Raw genomic sequence first — 13,291 nt, forward strand, 5'->3', positions numbered from 1 at the left:
CTTTTGCTGACTGGGAAAGAAATCATTTTGAGAGGTTGTCAAATACAATCCACTGATAATTTTGAAAGCTGATAAAAGTAAGTTTGATACCCAGGAAGACATTGCTCGTCTTTTGATGATAAATAACTCAGTATATTTATCAGTCAAGGCCCTTGATTTTTAAGTGTGAATTGTAGGCAAATGAGTGGCACTTTAACCCTTTGATACTGTAGATACACGAGTTATAAATTTCGAACATTACTATAATAATATTTTTATTTTTTGCGTCTAATGTCCGTGTTATACTTTAGTAAACTGTCTGAAATTTTCGGAAGTGCTTTTTCTACTTTTGCGTATACATAGTATAGTAATCGTCAAAAAATTTCAACTCCAGATTTCGACAAATCTCCGCGTTTTAGACCTGTCTGAATTCGGAAAACACATTTTTGGAAAATTTCCATCTGTCTGTCCGTGATAAAGATAACTCAAAAACGCTTTGAACTAGACGGATGAAATTTGGTATACGGATTTTGCACCTAATTTGTAAATTTATGTCAAATTTTGAGCAAAATCCGCTCAGAGGAAGTATGTCTGTCCGGCTGTTTGAATATAATTTAACACAATTACTACAAAAAAAAGAGAGCGAGACAGATAAAATTCGATACACATAATACACATCTATAGTCTAGACACCTGCGAAATTTTGAGTCAAACCCAACAAGGGATTTACCGTCCGTCGGTCTGTAATCTCAAAAAACAAGTAAACACGGTAACAAAAAGTCATATTGATTTAAATATGTCAAACCTGGTATATGATTTTGCGACTACAAGTATAGTTTTGTGTAAAATTGTTATTTCAATCGTTTGGGAAAATCCCGTCTGAAGCACACATTCGATTTTCGAATATTATTAAAGGCATGCTAGGGATTAATCGCTAAATAACTGGCCAAGGATGACACGATAGACACAGTAAAAATACTTAATTCAAGCCGAAGTTTAATATTTCATAACTAATACTATGCAACGTGTTTTATGAGATAATACCTTTATTAGCGATTATTAGAGAAAGTTTTTTTTTTTCATTGTAGCTAAATTTTAGAATATATAGATAAATAACCATTGGAAACTGAATAAAATTTTTCAATGCATGAAAAAGGAACTTAATTTTCTGAAATTAAAAATTATTTACTTTATTATTTGATAACATATTTAAGCAACAACTAATATGTTACAATACATGAATAAAAAATTTAAGTCCCTTCATAAAATTTTTTAATTTTTATTCAAATCAAATTTAGCTAATTATTGAATAGCCGATAAACTCGATTTTAAATATAAAAAAAAACATTTTCATGATGATCGAAAATAGTACATTAAAATTATTATTAAAGCAGACAATTTTGTTTTAAAAAATTAGCATATTCTACTTATAAGTTTTAAAGCAAATTTTCGAAATGTTTATAAATCACATTATTATTTTGAGCTAGGTTTCTGAATCAGTACAATAGGGAAGATTAATGAATTTTTCATCTCATAAATATTGTGATCTTGTTTGTATCACATTTGAATTGAAGAAATTAAATCGATGCCCTGTTCTTAGATGTAAATCAGTTTTTTTCTAACAGTAAATAGCAACGGACATGATATGCAATTGATATTGGATATCTTCCAGAAAAGAGGCAGATACAATACTCGTAACGTTATGATTAATAACTAATTCTTCATGTGGACAAATGCAGCAACAACACATGTCAAAGTAACAGAAATCCTTTAAGATAAAAGTGCATGACAAATTAGCAATAAGTCGTGGTATGTCCAAAATATTGACAGTTAAAAGATTTGCAGCTTCCAAAAGTAAATGAATTCCACAAAAATATTCCATCAATATATTTATAAAAAAATAATATAAAAACGGGAATGTTGTAATTAAAAAGACATAATGCTAAACATCTAACAAGATCCCTAAGATTGCTCTGATACTATTCCCTTAAAACTTAAAACCTCACAATACCGAAGTGACTGAAAATGGTGCTGATAAATCTTATTAAGTAAACATTCAAATCACTTCTTAAACTAGCCGCCTTTGACGGTTGGCTTATTCTATCATATTATGGACTTTTTAAATGATTCATATGGAATAGTTAAGTCGTAGCAATTACCATCTGGTAGTTTATTTTGACGCATGAAAAACTTTCTATTGGCACCTTTTTCTTGATTTATTATACATCTTCTTTCCTCTGACTGAATCGAATGTTAACCCTCATGAGGGTATTTCTAATACTTTGCAGCTTCGTAATGAGTGAAACATTAGATTAAATGCAGCTGTAAAAATAGTTAGAGAAGTAGTTTGAAAAGTTTATATAGGGATGAGTTTATATTTGACTGATGCCATTCAACTTTAAGTAATAAGAACGATTTTCTATGCCAGTGTATTATACATATATATAGATTTCTCTTTCTTGTCTTACTCATACATTGAAACTAATTCGTTTACCTCTTTTCAAATGCACCTTATTATTCTTCAGGCAACCTCAGATTTCTTAAATATTTGAAATGATATGCACTTTTCCCAAACAATAGCTATATATATTTTATATACTATCCATATATAAAAAGATAAGAACCATCAAGTTCAAGCACTCTATTAAACCTTTTGTACATGGGATTGGTTAATAGTAATTTGTTCTACATGTGTTCCAAACAATCATGAAAGCTGCACAATCTATAACTATTGTTCTGTTTCCTCCTTTTCGCCTTTCCAAGTCGATTCGGGGAAAACCATCTGTTGATGAATAATAATGAACCGTCATGCCACGCAGGATTGTTTTGCCTCGTAAAGTATTTATCATATCATGTGATCAATTTCTTCACCCAATCAGAATCTCATAGAAAATGTACATGTTGGAATAGTGTCTGATATTTGCCCATATTTTCTAACAAATAAGCTATACCTCATTTGCATAAAAGATGAGGAGTTCCTTCAAACCATTTTGATCACATCATTCAAAAAATATAAATAAATGGAAAGTTACCTCGGACTCATGGTTACTGTTCTTAACCTCCGGGCTGAGTAGATGATATGGGTATTAAAATGGCATTGAGATTTATTTAGTAAGTGGTATATATTTATATATTGACAGCTTGAAGTAATCTGCATTCTTTGCCCCATTTTGCTTCCAAGTCAATCACAAGGCAATCTGTTCCAAACTCTTTCTTTTTTTTGTAGTTCTTTTTTAAAAATAAATCTAGTGATATATCATGTTTCACCTATTTCTTTCTTTAGTCATGTGACATGACTTCATAAATGCAATTTTAAAACATGGCCTCATCATTCGTTGTTACCCACCAGTGTATTATATCATTTATAAATGATTTGATTGGTCAGAACTTTCTATGTGCTATTATCATAATTAATCACACAAATAGAAGAAGAAAAAATCATTTTGTATTAAGAAGTGAAAAAAAGTAAACATAAAAAGATGACCACAAAGGAGGTAAAATTTAATAAAGATTTATTTTTATATGAATATCACATTTTTTTTTTATTTCCAAATTTGTTCATTCACATTTATGTAAAATGGCATTTGTCTTTCTCCCACAGTTCTAGCAAAGTTTTATGAATGCTTCCATCTTGGTAACGTTCAATATAAGATTGGATCAGCCCTTTAGGTGATGATTCATAATTTTTCAATGTCACTTCACCATCTGGAAACAGAAAAATAAAAATAAGTAATATGTTTAGAATCATGATTCTCCAGTTTTCTAATAGATGTAGTAAAATTTAGATAGTTTAAAAAAGCACATAACAGACAAAAACATTATAGAAAATTTAACAACAATATTTAGAATGCCATCTTAATAGCATGTATTAAACTTTTTATCATGACATATTATATACATTCATGGCAACTCATATATAACATATCTATCTGATATTGTGGCTCAATAAATAATGAAATAAAAATAATTTCAGTTATCATCAGTTCTAATATTAATGAAAACTACAGAATGTATTTCTCAATTTATGGTTTTTGATAAATTCAAAACCAATTTAGATTCAAATGCAGTATAAGATAAAAAGTTAGTTATGTACATAATATATACAAGGTATCACTTTAATTGAGATCCAAGAGCTAATTTCTAAACTGTTAGAGATAGGTATACATAAAATACTTTGACTCAAACCAAATTATGTTATTTAAAGTACTACTACAAAAAATCACAAAATTTAAATTTTTAAAAAATAAAACAATATTAAAATTCTTTTGGATCTTTTAGCAATAATTAGTGAAATAATTTTGACACAGAAATATTTTCAACATAAATAAATTCTATCCTTCTGTAACCCAAATTGACTGAATTACAAAGTTTTAAATTTCAACATTTTAAACTATTTCAAAAGCAACTTCGTACGTTTACCTATTAACAGATACCATTTCCTTAAAGTGAATAAACAACCTAAAATAATTAAATTCAAACTGTTATAATTCAGCCAATTATAGCCACAGCAGTGCAAACCTTTTTTTTTTTTTTAAATTTCAAATGTTAGTGCATAAAGTCTATTTTCTTAAATATAACTAATGGGATTGAATAAGAATTTGTTATATTTTTCAACAATATGTTTACTGACTCAAACAACATAAAAAGTTTTTATTCATTTCTTTATCGAAAGAATTTTTCTAATTCAAAGTATATGCCTATTTCTAATTGTTAAAATTAAGTTGTTGGGCTATTATAAGAAATGTCTTTCTATATATTAAAATATTATTATGTATATTAAATCAAAATTACACCAATTACAGATAATTTTTTTTAGATCTTAAAATGCACTAATTGAATTTTTATAACATAATAAACTAAAAACAAAGTTTCTTATTCTAAGATTTAGATATAAAATCATTTATTAATTTACAAATACATTTGCTTTAGAAAACTGATCACCTAATTTAAAAAATATTATCGCAAAATAAGAATCAGCATTTTAAAGAATGCACAAAGCAATTATCATTAACAAATTTACTTTAAATGAAAGTTGCTCTAGAATTTAATATAAAATAACTACATTTATTATGTTTTTTAGTAATGAAAAAGACCTTACCACTCAAAAATGTGTTTGATTGCACAAAAATTCTTCTCGGTCTCTTTCTGGCCAAAACAATTTCCCTATATTCAAGGAATGGATAGGCTTCTTCAGATGTAACAGCAGAATACATATCAAACATTCCTTTAGCTGAAGCTGCATCAGCAGTGGATTTGTACAACTGGAAAAAAATAGTTACATATATATATATAATAAAGAAATAATAAAATAAATTATTCATATTTATTTATTAAATATAATTCATAAAAATTTATCAAGTCTACGTCATATCTTATAACTCCAAATGATAAATTCTTGTTTTATATATATATATATATATATATATATATATATATATATATATATATATATATATATATATATGAATTTATTTCAGGTATCTTGGAAATGACTCTAATGATTTGGATCAGATTTTATATTTAGATATGGTTTTGCTTTTTAAGTTTATCTAAATCAATGTCTGTCCTGAAGGGAAAAAAACTCAATTTTACACACACAGACAAAAACATTTTTTAAAATTAACTATTAGAATAAGAATATTCAACTTTCACTTCAAAGTATAGGAATGCAGTATAGTGGTCAGAACAAAATAAATGTGAGCAGTGGTTCTTTCTTTATGTTTTTTTACTTATGCATTTATATTTAATATTTTGCTTTTTAAGTTTATATATAAAGGTATTTTTCCTGAAAAACACGATTTTACAAATACACACATACATATGCATAAAATTTTTTTTTAACTAAATATTAGAGCCTTTCTTCTATCTGCTCTCATGCTGACAATATCATACAGAGCCATCTCGGACCCGATTTAACCGTGATAAAACTGAGTGCAAGTTACAAAATAGTAATGATAGCTAAACTGTAAAACGAATACAGTAAGCTAGCATATTGTTTCGAATAACATGTTAAACCTAAGTGCATTCATGATTTTTTTTATTATTATTTAAATGACCAATTCATATGTAGATAAGATTGAAAAATATTCATATGTAATCAGTAAGTGATTCGTATCTAAATATTTTCTAAAAAAAAAACAAAAAACATTGAGCAAAGTTTGATTTTCCAGATATCTTTTTATGCGCTGAAGCATTATATCTTTTTGACACTATTCTTAAAAAATAAATCATATGTATAATTACCTGAAGTTTCTTTAAAAATTCACCAATGCATGGTTTCCCATGACTTAAAATTTTATTGCGATCCATTGTAAACAACAGATCTGGGTTACCATCTTCACCTTTTATTTTTTCCACTTTCACAAAATCCCCTTCACATTTTAAAAGGACTTGCAGTATAACATAAGCAGCTTGGCCATGAGCCTGAAAAATAAATTTTTACAGATAAATACTGGATATGAATTGTAATAATACGGCAACTTTGTAAAAATCTATAAAATAGAAATGTATATTAAAGACTTAAAAACTTTTTTTTTTTCAAAATTTCTATTCTTTACACAGTTAAATAAATGTAAAAGTTACTAAATAATATCTATTAAAAGAAATTAATGTGATGCAATTTCAAATTACTATCTTCCAACAACTGAAATAAACTGTGCTAGTTAAATGATATTTATTTAATTCCGTAATCATAACAAATTAAATCTGTGTAACATTTTTCAAGCATTTAGTTTATCTCTCCTCTTCAGAGATAATATTTGAATTCTTAGTAATTTTTAGATTTTTATAGCCACAATAAATTATAAGCATTAATAGAGAAAAATGGCATGGCAATATTTAATATGCCATGCAAATTATTTGGAATAAGCTCGTATATCTCCTCCCTCTAAAAAATTGTGATATGATTGCCATTTGATATCTAAAGCTGGCTTAAATCATCTGCCTTGAAAATTGTTCAAACTTGAGAATAAGAGTGTGATTGGAATGGCCTGAATTGGAAATAGTAATTTCAGCTTCAACTGTGAAATTTTTGCCAGCAAAAAGTGGATGCTAGTTTTTATTCTTTGAAGAGCTAAGTGTGCTTTCATATATTTAAAAATGGATATGACTCCAAGAAAGCCTTAAAAAATAGTAACAATTACAGATCATATTAAAGAATATGGTTCTTGCAATTGATTTTGACAAATCAAACATAACAAAAATTCGTATATAAAGAATAACTGGGGCATCATTAAAAAAAAAAAAAAACATTGTGAGGAAAGAACATCTTTGGTAATCAATGAAATTCTAACAAGAAACAGTTAAAAAAGCACAAATATTTAAAGAGATTCATTGGTTAATAATTTGATATTAATGTACTAATGGCATGCTACAAGCTTCTCAAAAAAAAAGCAAGAACACCAAAGAAAAATTTATTCAACTGATAAAATGAACATAAAACATTTAGAATTAGTCAACATATCATGATTTTTGATGGCTGGAAAAATAATCTTACATTATAAACTCAGTTAACTGTGCAGGGTGAAAAATGTTGTTAGATGAAGCAAATTTGAATTCTTAAGAGACATGAAATAGGTGGGGGGTTTTTTAGGAGGGGGGGGGGGGGGTCCTCTGCAAAAAATGCTCTAAAGCCTTAGTTCTTTCCAAAGTACGATGAATCCATCCAAATATTTGACTTCGCTTTTTTTTTTCTCCAAAAAAATGATGGGATATTTAGATGCAACTTGGTAACATGTTGCAATTCAAAAGTGGCCAAGTCTTTTATGATGGGAAATAAACATTCAATAAAAAATATTTAAATTTGAAAAAAAAAAAAACCATTTAGGACAAATGGATAGCACAACTAAAGGATGCATGATAATAAATATTATACAAGGCTGGTTACTAGATGAAGAAGTAAAACAAGAACTAAATTAGTGATCTTAATGCCAAAATGAATTAATAAAGGTAATTTTTATTAAATATGAGCAATCTTCATATTAATGCATGTATTTGTTTTATAAAGGGACAGACTGATACAATGACAAAGTTTTTGGGAAAGATTATTTGTAAATTTATTCCAAATAACTTAAACAGTAGAGTATTTATTTTCAAAGCTGCATCTATAATTAAAGAATCATGGATTCAAGACCTATTCCACTAAATTTTATAGGATTTTTTAGGCAAATTAAATCTACCAGAGCTAAATTCTTCTCAATATTATGAATAAGAAAGTAAAAAGTTAGCTGTGAAACTGAACTTATGGAATGAAATTATGGAATTCATTTTAATTTGCTGTATGACTTCAAACTACATATAATTCTACAAAATCTCTATTCTTCATTTTCCTACTAAACATATTTATATCCAAGATTTATTCTATACTTCATTCATACAGTATTAATACTTTCATAGTTATTTAAATTAGGAAAAAATCTGAAATGGAAGCAAATTAAAAAAAAAAAAAATGTAAAAAGGAAGAGGTAAAAATAAAGTTCCACAGTTCATTCAAAATTTTATTTTCTTTTTAAAATCAGCTTACCTGAAGCCATGATCCAGTTTTAGGGTCATACATTTTTAATGCTTCAAGTCCAGCAAAAACTACATCTATCCAGTTAACATACATTGCATCATCTGCCTCTGTTCCTTCAAGCCCAAATATTCTATTTGTCAACAAACAAATGGAAGAAGCCAACATTTAGATTGAAAATAGTGAATTCATTAATAACTCCATAAAAATATTTAATACAAAATGACTGTGAAAAAATATTTTTTAAACATATTATTTTTTTTAATGTTTTCAATCTATAGATATTGTGAAATATATTTTTAAAGAAAAATATTAGTACCTCAATACATCCGGAACTGTACTTAAATATAACCCTACACATTCTGCTCTGCATTCTTCATAAGGTGAACTTACAGAACCAAAAACTGAATTGTAATTTTCTCCTTCTTCATACCAACTTGTTACCTAAAAATGAACAATACACTAACTTTGAAACTGATTCTAAACCTCACTGTAATCTTAAAAATTAGAGTTTAAATATTTTAAAAGGATGAATAAAAGGTGAAATAAATATAAAACAGATTGTAAAGTGAAGAATTTTTTTTTTTTTTTTTTTTACAAAATTTCCATACATATATCAACATTTAAATTTTATAAAAAAAAAAACAATTATAGCATGTATGATAGCATAATTAATTTTAACAAAACATAAAGGTGATTTGAAAAATCACCTTTATGTTTAAAAATCACCAAAATTATAAAAGCTGCATTTTTCATTCTGCTTCTTACAAAAAAAAAATGACAAAGAAAATAATTAAACAATAATAATTTATAAAAAATGCACTAAACCTCAATAGTATGTATATTTTTAAAATTATAAAACTCTGATAATATTTAACTGTCAATAATTCCACAACTTTCATGAGTTGGCAGCTGATATTTGACCTCAGGCAAATGATTGTATTTGCTGATGGAGGAAAGGTGGGTGGAGAATGAGATGAAGAGAAAGGTACAAAGAAATAAGAGTTCTAATAAATATGACAGTATTGGCATTTTTAGATTTATCATAATAAATGCATCTGATATTCCATGATAATAATATTTACATTCTTGCCAGAGTAAAAAAATACATATATTCAAAAGTTAAGCCACTAAAAAAATGAGTGTATGGCTAAACTATTCACATTAAGTCTAAAAAAATACTATCAAAACTACAATTTTTTTTCTAAAATATATATAATTCATATCAAATTTATAAAATAACAATGATTAATCATTAAACCCTAATTTGTTTCAATAGTTAAAAGCAAGCAATGAATTAAATAAAACAAAATTACTCGCAAGTTTCAATAGTAGGACACAATCAAAAAAGCAAATCTTGTACGATATTCTCAATATATGCCCTATTTCCAAAATTAAGCTTAGTTAAGACTTTCAACTAGATGGATGCAAAGAAGGGGTCCATGAATGACTAAATACTCAGCATAAATAGCAATTACACTTGAACACATGGCTGAGATTAATTAGGTACTTTAGGTTTAAATTCAATAGGTTTAAAGCCTAAGTGTCATTTCATCAAGTACAAGACATATATTGCGATAGATTAGAGAATTTTATAATTTCCAACAAAGAGAATGTGGATATTGAATGGACGAGAAATGACAATTAAAGTAAGATAACTTAAATGGTGGACAAGGAAAATACTAAAAATCATAAATGTGGATCAGACCAACAAACACTTTTTCCAGAGTTGGAAGATATTTATGATTGTTTATTTCGATAAAGGTTTAAGTTATTTGCAAAGTTTATACAAAAGCATTTGCTCTTATGTTAGTCTTCCCATTAGACATGTCATAAGAAGAATTCAAAATATCATTGCACTAGATGGATAGCTTCCCTAAGTAATAGGAACAATGATATTTTTAAATAAATAAATATAAATTATGAATTAAAAATGAAAACATTCCTTGAAAATAAATCCTAATGGGTCTTTTGGGACAAAAGTTAATCAAGGCTTGTTTCTTATTTTAGGAGAAACACAGAAAGTAACTTTATTGATACAATAGTGACAGTTTAATTATAGTTAATTAACACAGTAATTAATAAAGTTGATACAATAGTAATGGTTAATTAATTCTCATTATCAGTGATTCTCAGGTAAATTATATTACTAATTAAATAAACATTATTTACACATAAAATCTTAAACATAGAAAAAATTATTTAAATTATAAATACCTTTTGGTTCGTTTCTAAATGTAGGACACACTCATTATCAAAATTTAGTTTTCCATCTTTATCTTTTTGAAATAATTTTCCACTTCCATGCCCTAAAAGTTCATGCAAACCAGTTTGTAACTCCAATGCTGGAATGCGATACAACATATACAATTCCTGAAACAAAGTTTTTCATCAGATATAAAAGGAAACCAGTTTTACATATTCTATAATTGTTAAAGATATGATAAAATGTGGTGGAGAACCAAAAATAGAAGTTTTATTAATGTTATAAAAAACAAGCATTATACATTTTTTGCACATAATATTTTTAAGTATATTCTGCAAATTCTTGCATTTAAATATGTCAACAGTTTACAGGTATCAATTTAAAATTCTAGGAAGATGAAGGCAATATCAAGTAAATGACACTATATTAAGAAAACACTGAATTAGATAATGAAAATTACAGAATTTGTAGGCTGATAAATAAACTTTCTTGTTGAATCCTAAATGAATAATTTGTTTGTGTTTACTTTATATACTTTACATTTTCTATAAATTTAACTTTTTAAAAGTAAACAAAATATGTCTTATGTATTAATGCACTTTGCAAATAAAAGCAAGTCTAAAATTCTTCTTAAGAGATCATTTAAAGATGAGCTGTAAGCTCATATTAAAAATTAGCTCATCTAGTCTTGAAAGATTTCACAAAATTTTCAAATCAGAATAAAAATGCTGAAAAATAATAGAACAATATGTAAGAAAGGCTGAGATACACAATATCTCTCAAATCACAGAAACCTACCTGATCTGACTTGCTTAGATAATTGGGAGGCTTTCTAGCTCTTGCACGAATTGCATTTCCTAAAGTAACATTTTTGAAACCTTCAGACTGCTTTATTTCATCATCTGAAAATATTTTTGCATTTAAAAGAAAAGATTTTATTATCGAAAGTAAATAACATTATAAATATTATTGTTAGTAAGGTAGTTCTGAAACACATAATTTTTTATATACCAAATATCTATAAAACCTGCTAAAGTAATTTTCAAATTATTTAACTAAGAGGCTTTTAATTTAAGCCAGTTGAGAAACCTATAATTCCTATTGCTTTATGATATTTTTAATATGAAACAGATTAAATGAAATAAAAGTATACAAACTTAAACAGCATTAAATTTTGTGTTGACTCATTTATTTATATTAAAAATGCTTTTTAAAAAATAACAAATTAGAGTATACAGATTAAAAAAAACAAAATACTTAGTTCAGAACATGACAAATTCAAATTGTTATGAATTCACACAATGAGAAACTTGCAACTGATTAATCACTTTCTTCTTTTAGCGCTTACTTTTTCGAATCCAAATATTCTTTAACTGTGGTTTGCAATTATAAATGATGGCACATAAAAAAAATTCCGAGTTTTAGAAAACTTTCTTTGTATATGTGAAATTAGCATTAACTACAAAAGCAATTTTCAGAACAAAATTAATTGCAAATTCCTCTATATATAGCACACTTAAATATTCTTCTAAATGATTTTTTCACTTTTTATTTTTAAACATCGATTTATCTTTGATATTTTTTAAATTATCATAAATTAATTTCCATTATTTAATCGAAATAATACAGAAGAAAAATTCATAAAATGTAGGAGAAATAATCACAAACAGATAAGTAACTAAGTTTAAAAAAAATTGACTTTTGATACCATTAATTATGTAGTTTTCCAGTTATTTAAATAATATTCTTTTCAGATAAAACTGGATTTAACAACTTAACTTAACAAATTCCATCACAAATAAGAATTAAAAAACTTGTGATAATAATAAAATCCTTAATGTTAAAAATAGAGTTTACATGAACATGAACTTTTAGGAAACGAAGTTATTTTATTTTTATTTTTCAAAAACCTGAGTCAACCAGTGGAAGTGGTCTCCCTCAAACTTTATCGAATACTCTGTCTAATAAACTTGTCATGGCAGAGAATGCCTTTATTTGGCAATGGCATACAATAATTAAAAAATATGAACTTTTGGTAAGAGTTTGACATTTTTATTGAAATAATTGCATCATCCTTGGCAAGTTATTTTGAAATTAATCCTTGGCATGCATTAATTGTATCCAAAAATCAAATATGTATTTTAGACAAGTTTTTCTCAACTGATTGAAAAAAAAATTTGACACAAAACTTCACTTATAGTCACAAAATCCCATACCAAATTTGATATATTTAAGTCATTGTATTTTTGAATTACCGCATTTATATGCTTCTGAATGTATTGACTAACAGACAGTCAACCCATTGTTGGATTTGGCTCATAATTTGACAGATATCTACACAATAGACATTAAATTTGTGTACCGAATTTTATCTATCTAGCTTTCTTCGTTTTATAATTATCAAGTTAACTTGTAATCAAATATCAGGACAAAACAGACTTCCTCCTAACAGATTTTACTCACAATTTGATAGAAATCTGCAAAACCAAATTTCAAGCATCTAGCTCAACACGTTTTTGAGCTATCTTTGTTACAGACATATCGACATTTTCCAAAAGAGTGTATGTCAAACTCAGGGAGGTTTAAAATATGGAGAT

The 13,291-nt window shown here is 26.7% G+C and overlaps 1 protein-coding gene across 4 annotated transcripts in view; it reads right to left on the reverse strand.

Moving 5' to 3' along the window:
• Positions 1 to 3,474: 3,474 nt before the first annotated feature.
• The window catches only part of LOC129989048 (dipeptidyl peptidase 3-like), a 28,684-nt gene continuing 18,867 nt past the window's right edge, over positions 3,475 to 13,291 (reverse strand). For all 4 annotated transcript variants that reach the window (XM_056097360.1, XM_056097363.1, XM_056097362.1 and 1 more), the window contains 7 exons: positions 11,493 to 11,596; positions 10,706 to 10,861; positions 8,808 to 8,932; positions 8,501 to 8,621; positions 6,223 to 6,402; positions 5,078 to 5,240; positions 3,475 to 3,684 (listed from right to left, as the gene is read on the reverse strand). In XM_056097360.1, coding sequence (XP_055953335.1) covers positions 3,548 to 3,684; positions 5,078 to 5,240; positions 6,223 to 6,402; positions 8,501 to 8,621; positions 8,808 to 8,932; positions 10,706 to 10,861; positions 11,493 to 11,596 — 986 coding nt within the window. In that variant the 3' untranslated portion in view covers positions 3,475 to 3,547. The remainder of the gene's footprint in view (positions 3,685 to 5,077; positions 5,241 to 6,222; positions 6,403 to 8,500; positions 8,622 to 8,807; positions 8,933 to 10,705; positions 10,862 to 11,492; positions 11,597 to 13,291) is intronic.

Source organism: Argiope bruennichi, chromosome 10, assembly GCF_947563725.1.
Source record: "Argiope bruennichi chromosome 10, qqArgBrue1.1, whole genome shotgun sequence".
In the NCBI taxonomy this organism is placed as follows: domain Eukaryota; kingdom Metazoa; phylum Arthropoda; class Arachnida; order Araneae; family Araneidae; genus Argiope; species Argiope bruennichi.